Raw genomic sequence first — 14,753 nt, forward strand, 5'->3', positions numbered from 1 at the left:
CCAAGTTGTGGCCAAGTTGTGGCCCATTATTTTTATGTTGATACTTGTCTGCTTGCATGTCTATACATGTTTTCGTTTTCTGTTAAACCCCCTTATGACTGATTGACCCTATTCCCCTGTTTTTTTTCGATTTTTTTGCTTTCATTTGATACAATTCAACTTTGACATTCCCCTTTGACCAGAATAATTAATGTGTATGCTTCTTTTGCCGCGAGTTGCGCCTATTTACAACATGGATAACTCTCATAATTAGCTCACTTAGCTATGACATGTGTAGAGTGCTAGTTGCAAGGCATTACATTTCGGTAACGGTATATAAAATCTATTCAGGCATTGATTCATCTTCCTACATCCATCCGAGGATATATTTCGAAGTCACTTTAAGCTATTTCCCTCTGGTCTCTAGCCGAGAAGACGCAGAAGATATCCTTACACATATCAAAAGACTACCAAAAAGACACCAAGGTCGCATAGCCGCTGACTTCTCCTGTATGTATTCAATCAGTCTCATTGTGGTATCTCATTGTTGCATCCATTCAAACTAGTCCTAATTAGGAAATTATCATGTGACTGACTTCGCGCCCACGGCTTGGCATCATCAGTTGACCTACCTCTACAAGACCTCGTCCAGCGGCTTTTCCGATTCACGCCTTCCTAGCAGCATTATTGGACGAGTGCTTTCTTTCATTCATTCCTTAATCCCACTCGGCCAAACTCCGCCGATCTTCCGCATTGATTCCAGCTGTGCTGGGGACCGGTGTCGCCCTACTTATCCCCACATGTCTCGCGCATCGGCCATCTCACTCATTTCCCGAGCACGGCTTTCATTCAACATCATCAAACCATCATTCCGATAAGTTGCATTCTTACCCACTGGTCACGCCGAGGTTGCGCAACCGGCGCAGACATGATGGCGACCGCAATTTCCAAGCCGGCCTCCCATACACAGAAGATGAAGCGGCCGCCCCCGCCTTTCGGCCAGGCCGCGGTCAACGGAGTCAAGGGCCAGCACCTCTCATCTTCGCCCTCATCCGCTGCAAAACGTCTTCCCACGGGAGTCTCCGTCAACGCAACTTCCAATTTCACAAATGGCGCAGCCCATGTGGCGAGTTCCACCAAAGGCCCCCTTAATCGGACCAGGAATCAGTCGCAAAGACCCATGGATCAGTCCTCGCGCTCTGGCCGGCCAGTAACGAGGACCGCTGCAGCAGATCAGGCACATCGAGTTGGGAAAAAGGCACCAGAACCATATGGTAAGGAGTTCTGTGACATTCGCAATGCCAATGCGCGCACTGACTTTCTTTTCATAGTGAAAACAACATCCTATATCCTTAAGAAATATTCGAAATGCCCCCCATCCCTCATTGTGCATCTACATCCTACACATTTTCGGTTTGAGCAGCAAGATGGTAGCTTCCCTTACAACTCCGAGATGAAGGTCATCATCGAGCACATTCGTGCTGCGACAGTTCCGCATGATCTGATCGAGGAGCTTCTACGAGGCGGTGTGCAGTTCTATGAAGGTAATTATCGTCTTTGACAGGTAGTCGAATTACCTCCTGCTAATATCATTAGGTTGCCTCATCGTCCGTGTCGTCGATCACAAATCTGCCTCGGCGCAAGCAAGAAAAGCATCCACTACCTCATCCAACGAGAATAACACACCATTCTCTCTACACAACTACAACGAACATATTACCCCATCAGCTTATGTTCCATACCCAAAACAAAATCAGCTCACGTCGGCCACACAAGGCACCAAGGCCGATGGGACATCGATTGCCAATCAACAGACAGATGGCCCGGCGACTAGTGAGCAGACGGACGACAAAAGCAGCAACTTAGGTCAGAAAAATGCTCCCATGAAGCCTCGAGTATTCACCACAGTACTCCATCCCACTGCTCGAACTTTGCAGGCAGAGTTGACACTACTGGTCACCACTCCGGACCCGAGAGCCAGGGCACCAATTCAATCAAGCTCTAGTTCTTCAGCTACCCCAGGAAGCAATCAACCAGATCGTGGACACGTCGCAAAGAGACAGAAAATGCTGGTTGAACCTGAGGATCTCGTGGAATGCGAATCTAAAATGATACAGGCATTGGCACCTCCTCTCTTCTTGGATCCTGTGCATAGTATCGAGGCTGCCCAAGAGCTGTTCAAGCACCTGGAAAGCCCACTGCATTGCGACCCGCCGCCCTTGCCCAAGCGCCGAAAGAGAACCGTTGCCGAACTTGCCGCGGATGAAGCCTTGGCAGCGGAGGAGGAGAGATTCATGCTCATCATGGACGAGCGTCTGGAGCCCACGGCCTCTGGTCCTGGCGGTGCTGCGAAGGCTGCTGCCGTGGATGATGCGGGTGGTGTAGCACCATTCGAACCCCGATTCTCTCGCTTCAAGACACTTGAAACGATTCGCATGCAACACGAGGAGAAGGCTAAACGTGAACATGAACTGAAGCTGAAGCAGGAGTTGGCCAAGAGGCAACAGCAGGAGCAGGAGAGAGAGCGGCGCCGTGCGATCGAGCAGCGGCAAGCCGAGGAACACGCGAAAGAGGAATCGCGGAGACAGCAACTTGCTGCCCAGCAGGCCCAGGCCCAACTCGCTGCGCAACAGCAAAATCGCCACATTATGGCTCAGCCCAATGGCATCAGCCAAGGCCAACAGTCTTCACCTGTTGTGCGTAACCAGACCGCGCTTGCAACTTCATCACCACTGGTTGGTAATATGATGCCACAGGCGGTTCCGATGACCATGACCGCATCTGGGTCTGGTGGCAGCCCACCGCGACCTCCATCTGCTTTACAGCATGCGCATCCGAATGTCATGAGCCACCCGATGGCACCTTCGAGAAGCCAGCAAGGACCAAGTCGACATGGTACTCCACAGATGACCCAGGGGACACCGGCTATGTCGCACGCCACGCCAATTATGCGTAACGTTACGCCTACTCAGCGGATGAGTCATGGTAGTCCAACTCACTCGATGGGTCATACTCCGGTCATGAATCAGGGCATGATAGCCACGCCGCAAATGAACGGGGGCATGTCTTTCACGCCACAACAGCAGATGATGCTGCAACGACAGCAAGCGCTTCTTCAGGCGCAACAACAAGGACATATTCAGCACAATCAGTTCACGCCACAGCAGCTAGCCCAACTACAAGCCAATGCACATGCTCAACAAAATATTCAATCTCATCAACATCAAATGCTACAGCAACAGCAGCAACAGCAACAGCAGCAGCAGCAGCAGCAACAACATCAACAGCAACAAGCACACCAGGGTATTCCTAAAGTTTCTCAGCAAGGCCAGCAAGCATACCAGGCTCAGCTCATGCGTGCTCAATATGCGCAGATGCAAATAGTCAAGCAGCAGCAGCAAGGCCAGCACCCACAAATGCAGGGCCAACAAACCCAGCCTCACCAAGGCAATCAGCAGTTAAACCAACAACAGCAGCAAATGCTGATGGCAGCTGCACAGGCCAATGGTGGTATGGGTCAAAATGGACAGCCCATGAACCAAGCCCAGAGATATACCCAGCTCTATCAACAACGACTACTTCGCATGCGACATGATATGTCGACACGCTACATGGCTCAGTATGGCCCGCCAAACCAGTATCCTTCCAATATTGCGCAGCAGTATGGCCCTGGACTGGAAAAGAACGCGAAAGCGTGGGTCTCCGAGGTCATGCGACGCGAGCGGGATGGCGGACAGCAACAGCAGCAACAGCGGGCTGCCTTGCAAGCCCAGCAAATGCAAGCGCAGGGTTCGATGCACAGCATGGGTGGCATGAATAACTGAGGCTAGTCTGTCTGCTGGCATTGATTCAATGTGGCAGCATACGAGATTGATGATAACCGGCGAGGACAGAAGCTTCTCCACATTTACAATTGACCAGTGTAAAATCTGGCTCGAGGTCGATTTATGATGAGCATCTACCTAATGGCAGTGAGTCATTGGTTAGCAACCGCTCACTGTCTCTGCTTTTGGCTTTTTTTCGCGTTTTCTTTTCGTTTTCTTTTTCAGAAATCCCGGGGTTTTGTACAGGGACCAGGCATCGTGGAGATTGGGGAGGACGGCGTTACTTTTATTGCTTTTTTTTTTCTTTCGTTCGATTGTACTATTGCGGCGCGGCTTTCGGTGGGAACCCTGGGATTTCTCAAACTCGATACCATTCTGTACAGGCGTTATTTGATATCACGACGCGACTATGGGGTTTGGATTGGAAATTGCATTGTGGAAATACCTCGAATTTGATAACACAAAATGCAAGAACTGGATTCTGTTTATTCTCTCCTAGACATTCGTATAGCAGACATTTTGACGGTGCAGCATCGGTCTAAGCACATCTCAAACCAAAGCTCAAATGTCATACCATCACGAGGCATTCAATATCGCTTTGAATCTTTACTCAGGCCAAGCCCAAATAATTCTTGAACAGGAAAAGGATAAGACGAAGCACAATCAAAGTGATATTCATTCCATATAAACAAAGTCTACGAATACGGGATGTTCCAGATCTTCAATGGATGTTTGCCACCTCGGGCGAACCGTAGGACAAAAATCTAGTACTCACTGGCTAGGGAAATAGTTAAATCTCCATTTCGATATAAGCACTTCTTCGGCGCGACCGCGGCCATGAAAGGGCCGGATCGCAATTTGACATCCGTGCTATAAGCTGAAAAGCTGTGTGGGCAAGGGAAAGGCACATGGTAATGATTGTAAGTATTCAATTAGACACATAAGGTATCAAACAGAGCTATGAAAAAGGGAGACGATGGATATCAAAAGATATCGTCAGTATGTATCATCCAGTAAAAGACCGTTGGTCGGTGGCCATCACTTCCTGAGACTGTTCTCTGGTCAATCGGTACTCAGACTGTTGAGCTTGATATTTTTGAAACATTCATGGAGAAGTTCATGTCAATAGAAATTGGTGATCATCATAGTAAGGAGAGACCAGAGTGTCTCGCGAGATGTGGAGGGTATATAGAGGCAAGGCTAAGCCAATGACCAAGGGAAGACATTAATCCCTTGAGCAATGGCTTTGCAAAGCACATTGTTATATGGTCGAGTGGTAGACAAAAGATGTCGGATTTAATGTGAAGGAGCTACGGAAAATCTGAGCGCTGAGTTTTTATATCGTGTGATTACATAAATGATGTGTCAGCGCGGCCGAGTCCATGGATGACTAAACTGGTTCCCGATCGGGAAAGGTATCAACAGCCGAGTAGTTATACATTTCAAAGATGGACTCATATGGGACTTTGGCGTCTTATGACTTGGAGAGTACTATCACCTGATAAAGAAGACGAGTGGACATAATGGCATGGTGCCTGGGCTAAGACTGGACTGTTGTTGGAAGTGCATTCAAGAATTAACAATAATATTGTAGAAGTAGGCGAAATTAAAAAATTCCACCTGACGGAAAGGCGGGAAATTAGACACCAACGAAAATATATGGATTGCTGTGAGGACGGCCACTTCGAGACCTCAAGCTAGGGATGATCGCCGCACATCACCCGAGGGCCAAGTAAGCCGAGCGAATAAGAATAGCCGGACACCTTCACTAACACTGATAAACACAGACTGGAGTGAATAATGATGTTGATGTTGCATCGCATAGAAATGAATCAGAAATAACTCATACTAAAACAACCCAATCTCAGAGCCTAGAAGCGACTTTATTGACACTCTAATATCACATTCCAATGCATGTACAAAGTACATCGTACGATCCGTGCAGTTACATAGTCAGTGTAGATCTGTATAGCGTGTATGCACGGCCAATCGAAAAGGGTTTTCACATATAAACGCCAAGCCAGATTGCCATTGCATCGACATAGGTACGGTTTGGTTCGGATGCTAGAGGGCCCGTAGTTATGCTGTTCTAAACCCTGTATAATGTCTCACTATACGACATTCTACCATAATAATAGAGTCCATGCGCATAGACATACCGATGCGGTCCACGAGTGTGTTGATAGTCGTTGTCTATGTGGGGAGAGTTTCCCCCTGGAATGTAATAAAAGTGTACACATTAATGAAACGTTAGTTTCATCTGATATTTTTATAGGGAAATCCAGTAGAAGAGGAAAAAGTCGAAAGCATTCGTAATCGCTGCAGTGAGATCTCTAAATAGCAATCGAACACGAAGCGAAAACAGTTTCCCGATCATTCGCGCACGTAATCTAGAAAAGAACAAATACTTACGGGGAAACAAATACTTCGTTGTACAGGATCAATAGCCTATTAGCGGGTAGACGGATGCATCTCCAGACGGTATTTCTTATAGGACGAAACCCAGAAATGGAAACTAATAGAGTGAGAAGGCGATAGAAGGTGATTGGATATCATTCCCGCATATTATGCCATTGGACGGACTCCCTATTCCCGATTTGTACGGCGTGGCATATACATAGCGCGGTGTAACTGTTCATGCAGGACATGGGCGTCGGGCTAATTTAACGTCGTGCCTAATAATCACCACACCGCACAATGTGCCAACCATCGGTGTAGCGGTGGACTGAGTTATTTGGAATGGGATTTGGAATTTAAGATTAGGTGGGGAGTTGAGGAACACGGTTTGGAATTAGTGGAATATCTCTGATATCGGAAAATAAATGAGGCTAGTACTCTGTATATTGTATGTTGTGCCTTTGAAGGTGATAGATGGGGGTGTATGCCGGTAATGGATGTGCAGGGCAAAAGGCCCTACGAACACCCTCCTTTGGACTTCGAAGAACGGTAAGAGATTCCATGCACGTTGATCATTAGTGGGAAAAAAAATACGGGTTTGATCCGGAGGTCAATGGGACCTTTCTCATAGGACGTTGATCTCTTCTTTTGCTCGGAAAGCGCTCATGCCCGTGGACCTGGGAATGAGGAATGGGGGTGACGCATGAACACCCACGGTGGCGAAAATTCAGGCACGTAGGAGCGCGGCTCTATGGTGTGGGATCCTTGGTCATGAAGCATGTTCAATGTAGCACTGAATTATCTTTTTGCTTTTTCTCATTCCCGTCTCGTTTCTATACTTGCTTTTTCGCGGTGCTATACTTAGAACTATGGAGTACGTTGGAGGGTTTTTGCAAGGTTCAAGTCTTCACAGAGAACGGGTGAATGGGGCTCCACATGGCTGTCTGATACATGCAACTAGCGATATTGGTCGCGCTGTCGAAAGTGGCGCAGGTCACATAGTGGAGTATCGGCTCCTCGTCCATTGTGGTTTGCAGTACGGAGTAGTGTTTCAGTGCGTATTCGGGGCACTGTGTTCCACATTAAAAGTATAGTAGTATTCTAATTGTAGGTAAACAATGTCCATAGCCGCGGTGTAGAGATGATGACATGGCGTTTCTGAAACGGGGTGATGAGAAGACTCCCATTTAGGAGTGGAATGTGTGGAGAGCTCCGAGGACAGACGAGTGAAAAGTACAGTTTGACCATGATCATGTCTGCAACAGGCTCAATTTGTGCCACATTGATCCACTTCATCGACCAGATAGATCGGTTTGGAGAGATCCAGGAACTAAAGATCTAGAGCCCCGAGTGTTGTGATGTGTAACATTTTTGGGGCATGGCATAGCTCCCCCACCGTGCGAGTGGCGAAGTTAGCAGGTCCCAAGGTGTAGCAGTCTAGCCCATAGCCCAGGATGCTAGTAAGTTGTTAAAAGGGAAGTGGTATACAAGAAGTGGAGGCAATAAGAATGCAGTGCAACAATGTAGATCTGGATTTTTTGTGTATATTATGCCAGTGTGCGATAATAGGGGTGGTAGTACAAGCAATAAATGGAGAAAAAGAATAGAACAACAACACGTTGTAGCAGATTGTACACGATCGCCCGACCCCTGAGGGTGTTCCTCCCAAATGATTATCCCAGTTGGCGATCTCCCCCAAACCAGAAAGGGAAAAAAAAGAGAAAGACATATGCAACGCCGCATCAATTCCATGTTCAGAAAATAACCCCAGCCTTTGGCACCAGGCAAATTATGCAAGAGAAAGAGAAAAATAAAAGGGAATAAATCAAAAAAGTCGCCTCTCCTCCATGAGACATGTACAACGCCGGGCGAGAGGTCAATCTGGCCTAAAATGCCAGTCCGCCAGAGACGGGGTATCAATAGAGGCCGAGGGCCAAGTTTAGGTTTTGTGTTTTTATAATTCCATATTTTCTTCTGGAAGATTCATGTGGAATTGGATTTTGTGTGTTTTTTTTTGGAGTTTTTCGATTTTCGATTTTGTTTTGGTGCGGTCATTCGGCTAATCATCCCAACCATCGACGCTCAGCTCGCCACAGTCAGGCATAGTATCTTCAAGCTTGCTGCCGTAGATGGGCCGACCGTCAGGAGTAAGTTGTCCACGGAAATCAGGGTCGAAATCCTGACTGGTCTCATCGAGAGTCGCGACGTAGCGGTTGCGACCGCCCCGCTTGCTGTGGGTCTTGGTGTAGTGGGCGTTGAGGTTGTCGCTGCGGGAGAATGCGCGGTGACATCCAGGAACCCAGCAGACATGAGGCTTTTCCTTGGAGTGGCTCTTCATGTGACGCTTAAGGTGCTCCTGACGCTTGAAACGCCCCTTGCAGCCAGGCTCCTTGCACTTGAACTGCACTTGCTTAATGATTGACGGCAAGTTCTCGAGGCTCAGGTTAGAGCGAAGGAGCTGTTTCTTGGAGGATTTACGCGAGGGCTGGCGGTGTCGTTGCATCATGCCTTCGCGATAGACTGGGGAGAGTTGGAAGTCTTCCTGATAATCATTGTGTCCGGACATTCGGCTGACCGGAGTGTCTGATCCCGAGGGAGTACCCATAGAGACAGATCGGTGGGGGGTAGAAGGAGTGTGGGACTTGAAAGTTGGGATATTGGTAGGGAAGTCGGAGTAGGAAGAAGATGGAGGGGTCACGGGTCCTGAAGGGAAGGGTTGGACCTGAGCCGGTGTGATGGTTTGAGGTACCAAGGACTCGTGGGAGGGCATCCAGTGGAGCATATTAGACATTGAGGCGGAATTAGGCATCCGCTCAGTGGGTTGGGTAAAGATTGGACGAGACAAGCAAGGGTTGGAGGCCGATTCAGGCAGATATCCAGCCTGTTGAGGGCGGTGGTAGTAGTTGCGAGCCATCTGGTTGTACTGAGGCATCGAGGCCTGATAGGGAAACTGGTGCTCATGGTATGTCTTTGGCATATCCTGAGGGATCCAAAGTTGGTCGACGTTCTCATCATACCCAGGAAGATAGTCTGGGAGGGGCATCTGCTCCTGTCGGTCCATGGTGCCGCAGGGCATACCCATCATGGTTTCGCCCGAGGTGAGATCAGCCATGCGGAATGCGCTACGCAGCGGGGTAGCTGAAGTTCGACGCTCCATTGGGACGCCATGGTGATAGTGAGGATGGTCGTGCCATCCGGGTGAGGCCATTGAGCCTTGGCTGTAAAGACTGGTAGGCGTGGGAGTCGGAGAGTCCAAAGGAGAAAAACCCGAAGTCATCGAGGGGCATTCGCTTGAGCCCAAAGAGTGGCAGTCAACTTCAACGGTCAAACGATCAGAGATGTGCTGTCCGTGAGATCTCATATCGTCCAGGTCCTCAGTCTTGAAAGGCCGAGATGCAACCGAGTTGACAGTGTCACCTGTCCGGGGGACTTTAGCAATTGTATTGTGTTTTTTTGGGTGTTTGTGTTTGTGTAATAAGGAAAGGCAAGGTCAAGCAATTGACAAGTAGAGAGAACAGAACGAGGGTCGACGAGGTAAAAGAAAGATCAAAAGAAGGTAACTATAAAAGAAAGGCAGGGATGGAAAGAGATAGAGGCAAAGCGAAGACAAGAGAATGTGTATTAGGTCCCGGAGTATAGGGAAAGGAAAGAATGTTCAAAAGCAAAGGGAATGGAGGACAAACGAGCAGAAATAAACAAATTGGTCCCGCGTAGAATCCCGAGGGGTGGAGATCCGACTTACAGCTATACGCCATGGTCTAAGCTCTGATTCGGACTTGGGACCAAAATTAGAGACGCGTCGCGTGCTAGAGGTTCCAAGCAAGGCTAGGAATGTAGACTATAAGATCCTCCGTTACCGCGGCAAAGGCTCTAACGGCTGGATCTGGGCTGTGATCGACTGAAGTGCCTCGAGGCCTGCAGGTTTGATCGATGTTTCGCGCTGTTTCGCGTCCAAACGGGACAATAAGATGGGCTGGTATGGAACACCAAGACGATAGGCGATGTATTGGTGTCAGAAGCCCTTTGACGCGGTTTAAGATGGACGGTTGAAGGGGAGGCTGGGTCTCAGATTGGATCAATAGAGGTAGGGGGGTGGTGTATAAGTGTATCTGGCTTGAGGGGAGGGGAGATTATAAGTACAGCAAGGAGTAGTGAAGGGAACGATGTCTTAAAGAGCCCGGAAATCAGTAAGGCAATGAGAAAGCAATGATCCACGGGGAAGCTTGTTCCTGGTACCTTTTTGGGCCGACGGTGCTGCTTGAGAGACTTGGATCGGCGTCCCTCGCCTTTTGTTTTTATTTTTATTTTTAAATCGCTTTAGTATTTAGTATTATTGTGTATATTGTTTATTCCTTTGCCTATTAATACAAGATTAACTAAAAGGATTAATAGCCAGAATAATCGGGAATCCCTTTTCGGCCTACCCACTTTATAGTACCTCACCTATAATCCCTATTAATTCTGGTTCATGCATCATTATTCCTCTCCACCAATCCTGAATCATGCTCGCTGTACTCCATTGGAATGTCCAGGCTGTACCTCTTAGGTTCCGTGAAATGTGAGCAGAGTCTATTTGTACATGCAGGTCGATCTCGTCCCCGGACTTTCTAGCCGTGTCGATCATGATGCACAACCCATCTACGACTCTATGATCTCCTATTACTCTCCATTCGAGGTCTCAGAGGCAAACCTTGACGGCGAAAAGAGTATTTATGCTCCTGTATTTACTAGCAAAAACAAAAATACCCAATATTTAACAACCCGAGGACACCCAGAGACATACGGAAATAACTATAACCCAAAAATATGAGCTCGCTCGGACGATAGTGGAGGCTGGATCGATCTCATTCGTACTTTTGCGACAGGTCAGACGTTTGAACCCATTCGGGTCTGTGCAAACCTGGTTGACGCTGCATCTCTCCCGGAGAGTAGCAATCTCGGATTCCAGAGCTTCCACCGACAACATTCCCCTATTCCTCCGCCTTATTTCCTCTCGCCAAGAGTGTCATCGTCACTGGTGGATCGGCCATTGTTTTTTTATAAAATCATGATTCGATTTGTTTTATACTCTATTATCTTATCTTTTCCTACCTGAGTCTAGTCCCCGCCCCTCCACCCCCCGACCCATCCGCCCTACGATGTAAGCCGTACATACCTCCAGGGGGTCCCCGTACGAGCAACAAATCAATTCAGTCATTCGGTCTCCATTGGAATGTGAGAAGAGAAAGAAGCAAAAGCACCGCAAGCCTCGGGGAACAACTGCCATCCATCCCGCTGGGTCTGCGAAAAAAAAAAAGCCAATCCGCCCTAACGGTTCGGACGGTGTCGGGCTAAGGCACTTGCGTCTGACCCATCACGCGTCAGTTGAGACCCGAATGATGGGATTGTCCTCGATGTTGCATTCATTTTGCTCTCGACCTGCGTGGCTAATAGTCGGAGGCCAAAGTTTCGCATTCTTCTTTGGATGCTCGTTCCACGACCGTGGCCACTCATTTGAAACATGCCCCCGTCCAGATAGTGATCGGCCTCGAATGTTTGTCGCCGCTGCAGGTGTGCGAAATCGGGGACCGGTTCTCCATAGTAATGGGAATTCTGTTATCTCACTGTTTGCCTGTGTATCACATCGCGTGGATGGAGATGAAACAGGGCTTATCCGTTTGACCATAAGGCTAAGGAATTTCGCCTTGAGCAAAAAAAGCCATACTAACCTCATTTTAGCAGTCAGATTAGGTTTCAACTGGACTACAATTGCTGGTCCGTACTTCTTTTCCTCGGCCCCTCTTTTTTTTGTCGATCGTTTATCGCTCTCGCGTCGATCTGTGTGTCCGCCAGTGCGATATTGCTCTGTATCGACTGTCAGATCTAGCCCCCGACAAGCCCCCACTTCAATTCCTTCTATTTCTTGCATCTTAACTACTTCCTTAAAATCCTTCGCCACGCTTTATTGATATACCTGCATAACTATCCCCCATGAGCTCGAAAACCGGTTTGACACGCTTCTTCAGGTCCTATTGACAAGATGCATTTATTCCTGCAGTTAGTCAAGACTATTGTACTTTGGTTGAGTCCCGAAAACCTGGAACCTGGAAGTGAATGAGCCCCGCCAAGACCTAAGCTAACGGAGGTTGTCCCATGGACTTTCTGACTTCTAAGTTTTTGGTTAAGGTTCCCTGACTCGGGTTCTATACATCGACGGAGTACATAAATGTAACCTTTTAATGTTATACATAGACTTTCAGTCTTGATATCTACAAATGGAGAGAATCTATCTGAGCATTTTGTAGCCTGAGCTTTTTCGCTGATCAATTTCCTAATGCTTAGACCTCAGTGCAGCAAGGGTGACCGAATCCCGAACCCAAAAACAGAAAGGTGTTCCCCCAGATCTGTCGGCCCCTGCGTCTGAAGGGACATTTCACCTTCGTATAGGGTTTCCCTTCACCATGAACCCACCAAATCCGTCTTCGTGCTTCACTTTTCGACACTAGAGACCACTATCACCAACTAGATATCGTATTGCAGTCGGGCCCGTTCCTAGAACCTCTAGACCCCTTCTAAAGTACCTACTCAACCCGCCTAGTCCACCGCAATGTCGTGATCATCGACGCTGGAAGGTTTCGATAGTGACTTTGCTTTCATCGCATCGAGGCATACCTCAATCTGCACAGCCACCTCAGCCAACCCGGTCGCGCCACCCGTAGACTGTGATCGCTGGTGGCTTGTGAACGGAGTGTGGCTTATCTGGGGTGATCGTCGAGATTTCGTACATCTTACGATCTACAGTGAGCCTCTCGCCACCGCTGTTGACTGCGAGATTTTTGCCTTCTGTGGTTTTTTGGGGCTCTGGGATGACTTGTTGAGGCTCTCTATGTATGATCCCCTGTTGATCGCATTGCTTGGTTTCGGATATTTGCAGCGGTGGCGAGTGAAACATCTAGGCAGACTATCTCTGTCCAAAGTACATGTAGTTGCCCTTTTTCGGTAATCACATACTGCACGATTACGTACCATTGCTGCGTGAGATCCCAGGCTAGATAAAACTATGTTGTACCTCAACTAATATTGTACTATCTATTATTGTGTCCACTCGATGATTGACATTCTTCGGTATGCACAACACTCCCGGTCCTATATGTGTCTGAGGGCAAGTGCTGACGGTTGCCACTGACGCAACTGCGAATGTCCCTGAATTGTACTTCTGATTTGTGATCTCATACCAATACTTCAATAGGTTCGACACGCAATCTGCAATAAAGGTTATCAGCCTCAAAGCGCCTGACTACTACGATCGGGGACCGTGCAACTGAATTCGAATGTCCAAATCCGGTTTTTTTGCCTCTATCGAATAATTTAGCATCGCTGGCAGAGTGAAACAAGCATTGTAGAATTAACAAAGTACAGACAATGATTTGTCTCATAGAATATTTGGCATTTGGGTCGGATGATGCAGGGACGAAGTTGAGCGGCCTATAGGAAGTAAGCATCAGCGACAGGCTGCAAAAGCGATCAATAGTACACAACATAAGAAGACAGGCACAGATGCGATCATGCACAATCCCCAAAATGGCACCTGGTGCTCTCTCGGTAGTCTCTCGGTGTTGCCCTGACCTAGCAATTCCCCCCGGTCACCCCCCGCCCCCTTACTTGTTTATTTCCTTTTTTCTCTTCACATAACGGTTTCTTGTTCGCTCACAATGGCATTAAAAGAAGATTTGATTTGCTTTTTCAATTCGCTTTTCCTCCAATGAATACTCCACGTTGACTTGCATTGCATTGCCTTGCATGGAATTGTTCCCGGTTTCCAGGAACCAGCTTAATTGTGGCAAAAAGTCTATGCGCTAACCCTAGGGCTCTAGGTCTGCCCTATTGAGGTATTCTTGCCTATGGTGGATCCTCCTCTATTCATCTTAGTCGCGCTTTAGGGATTCCCCAGGTTGGATCCTCGTGTGCCCGTGGACATCGTCCCTGTCTACTCCTCAGAACGCGATGTGAGTCGCGATGAAGGAGCACACATACCACTACGATACTTAATACCATGATTCGCGACTCTATGTAAAAAAATACATTTAGTTTCTATTGCTTGAATTGTGAATAAAAAAACAATAAGAAAACCTTACAGTGTCGTAGAGATGCAGCGTTGCAATAATTCCGCCCGTATCACATACCAGCGCAAGCACACTGACCTGCTCTATTATTCACTCTACTGGCCCATGCATGCCCGCTGCCACAATCTTATGTAACCCAGTCCATACTCCAGGGCTAGGACCAAAGTAGCTACGGATGTATCCACGGTAGGATAAGCATGCGCCCGAAAAAGAAAAGCTAGGCTCGAGTCCCCAATAAGAGCCGGATCGACCCTGCACATCGGACTCTCTGGAGAATGTCAGACATGGGTGCTTTGCAGGACCCCTGCAGCGCACGAACCATGTCTAGCCTGTGCGGTCGGCGACAGCGCGCCCTGATTGGTGTGATTGCGGATGATCGCTGGTGGGAATCCGGTGATATCATATTATTGGGGCCCTTGCGCCTTGTCGGTGCTTGGCTGGCCTACTTGGG

General features: G+C 48.1%; 2 protein-coding genes across 2 annotated transcripts; one reads left to right on the top strand and one right to left on the bottom strand.

Moving 5' to 3' along the window:
- Positions 1-907: 907 nt before the first annotated feature.
- N7518_005843 (uncharacterized protein) lies at positions 908-3,803 on the top strand (the record flags this gene model as incomplete). The annotated part of the gene is made up of 3 exons (XM_057186770.1): positions 908-1,253; positions 1,311-1,523; positions 1,576-3,803. 3 exons carry the CDS (start codon positions 908-910, stop codon positions 3,801-3,803), a joined length of 2,787 nt encoding a protein of 928 aa, XP_057038473.1.
- Positions 3,804-8,259: 4,456 nt separating this feature from the next.
- On the bottom strand, positions 8,260-9,955 carry brlA (C2H2 type transcription factor BrlA; the record flags this gene model as incomplete). Its single annotated transcript, XM_057186771.1, has 2 exons — positions 8,260-9,629; positions 9,943-9,955. 2 exons carry the CDS (start codon positions 9,953-9,955, stop codon positions 8,260-8,262), a joined length of 1,383 nt encoding a protein of 460 aa, XP_057038474.1.
- Between the last annotated feature and the right edge of the window lie 4,798 nt (positions 9,956-14,753).

This window comes from Penicillium psychrosexuale, assembly GCF_028828465.1.
Source record: "Penicillium psychrosexuale strain IBT 29551 chromosome Unknown utg000004l, whole genome shotgun sequence".
NCBI classification, from domain to species: domain Eukaryota; kingdom Fungi; phylum Ascomycota; class Eurotiomycetes; order Eurotiales; family Aspergillaceae; genus Penicillium; species Penicillium psychrosexuale.